General features: G+C 50.2%; 1 protein-coding gene across 1 annotated transcript in view; it reads right to left on the reverse strand.

Moving 5' to 3' along the window:
- Positions 1 to 924, reverse strand: part of ARHGAP17 (Rho GTPase activating protein 17) — a 17,696-nt gene extending 16,772 nt beyond the window's left edge. Inside the window, exons 1-2 of the mRNA XM_031061078.1 lie at positions 857 to 924; positions 226 to 265 (exon numbers count right to left, since the gene is read on the reverse strand). Of these exons, the coding sequence (XP_030916938.1) occupies positions 226 to 265; positions 857 to 924 (108 nt within the window). The remainder of the gene's footprint in view (positions 1 to 225; positions 266 to 856) is intronic.
- Positions 925 to 1,144: the final 220 nt, after the last annotated feature.

Consider the following 1,144-nt stretch of genomic DNA (forward strand, 5'->3'; position numbering starts at 1 on the left):
CAGGAATGGTTCCTCCTCCATTCTACCAAGCCATGTGATTGCACTCAGAAACAGAAGTGACTGAGTTTTTCTACTCAAAATGTACCTGTTTTTTCAGGTGCCGAAAAATCCAGGGTTCCATCCCTGACGTGTACAGTGTTTCTCCCCACATCAGGTACCCCACAAACCTCAGAAAGCTCACACAGCACAACATTAAAAAAATACATATGAAGCATGTTACAATACCTGCAACAGGTCTTCACTGAGTACCTCTGTTCTCTCAGCCCTAAGGGAGGAAAAAAGACCATTGTCAGACAACTGGCATGTTCAGGGTCACAGATTGCCTCAGCAATTCCAACAAAACCTGCTCAGTTCCAAGTTATGATGCCATGATTGCAAACAGCACCATGTTCACCTGTCCCAGGGGGTTTGGGAAACCCTGACACCCCTGGAGTGCCCAGCCTGCAGCACAAATCCACTGCACCCAGCCCCAAATGGGGATTCCAACTGCACGTGGAATAACCCAAAGCAAACTGAGCCAGTGCATCTGAACCACTGCACCCAGCCCCAAATGGTGATTCCAACTGCACACAGAATAACCCAAACTGAACCAGTGCACCTGAACCACTGCACCAAGCCCCAAATGGTGATTCCAACTGCACACAGAATAACCCAAACTGAACCAGTGCACCTGAACCACAGCACCCAGCCCCAAATGGTGTTTGCACCAAGCCCCAACTGGTGATTCCAACTGCACGTGGAATAACCCAAAACAAATTGAACCAGTGCACCTGACTGTACAGGAATATAAAGCCATGAGAAGAGCAGGGGAGGCAGCATCCTCTCTCTGTGCTGGAGCACTAAAGCAGAGCTTTACCCCTCAGAAGCAGTGGGGATGGCAAACTGAAGCTCCCCACACGCACAGCCTCCACCAGAAATCCCCATCCCCTCATCCTGCTGAGCACTGAAGCAGAGGCTCTGGTACTTGACAAGCTCAGCAGAATTAATGGCATTCCCAGGAAAGGCTGCCTTCCACAGAAAAGCCCTGATGGCTTCCACACACTTCCAAAGGCTGCAGACACACTCCTGTCCCCGCACACACCTCCCACCCCTGCCAGCCCAGCTCACACAAACTTTAAATTGTTCAGTGTTGACACAGGTTTAT

This window comes from Geospiza fortis, unplaced genomic scaffold (assembly GCF_000277835.1).
Source record: "Geospiza fortis unplaced genomic scaffold, GeoFor_1.0 scaffold213, whole genome shotgun sequence".
NCBI lineage: Eukaryota > Metazoa > Chordata > Aves > Passeriformes > Thraupidae > Geospiza > Geospiza fortis.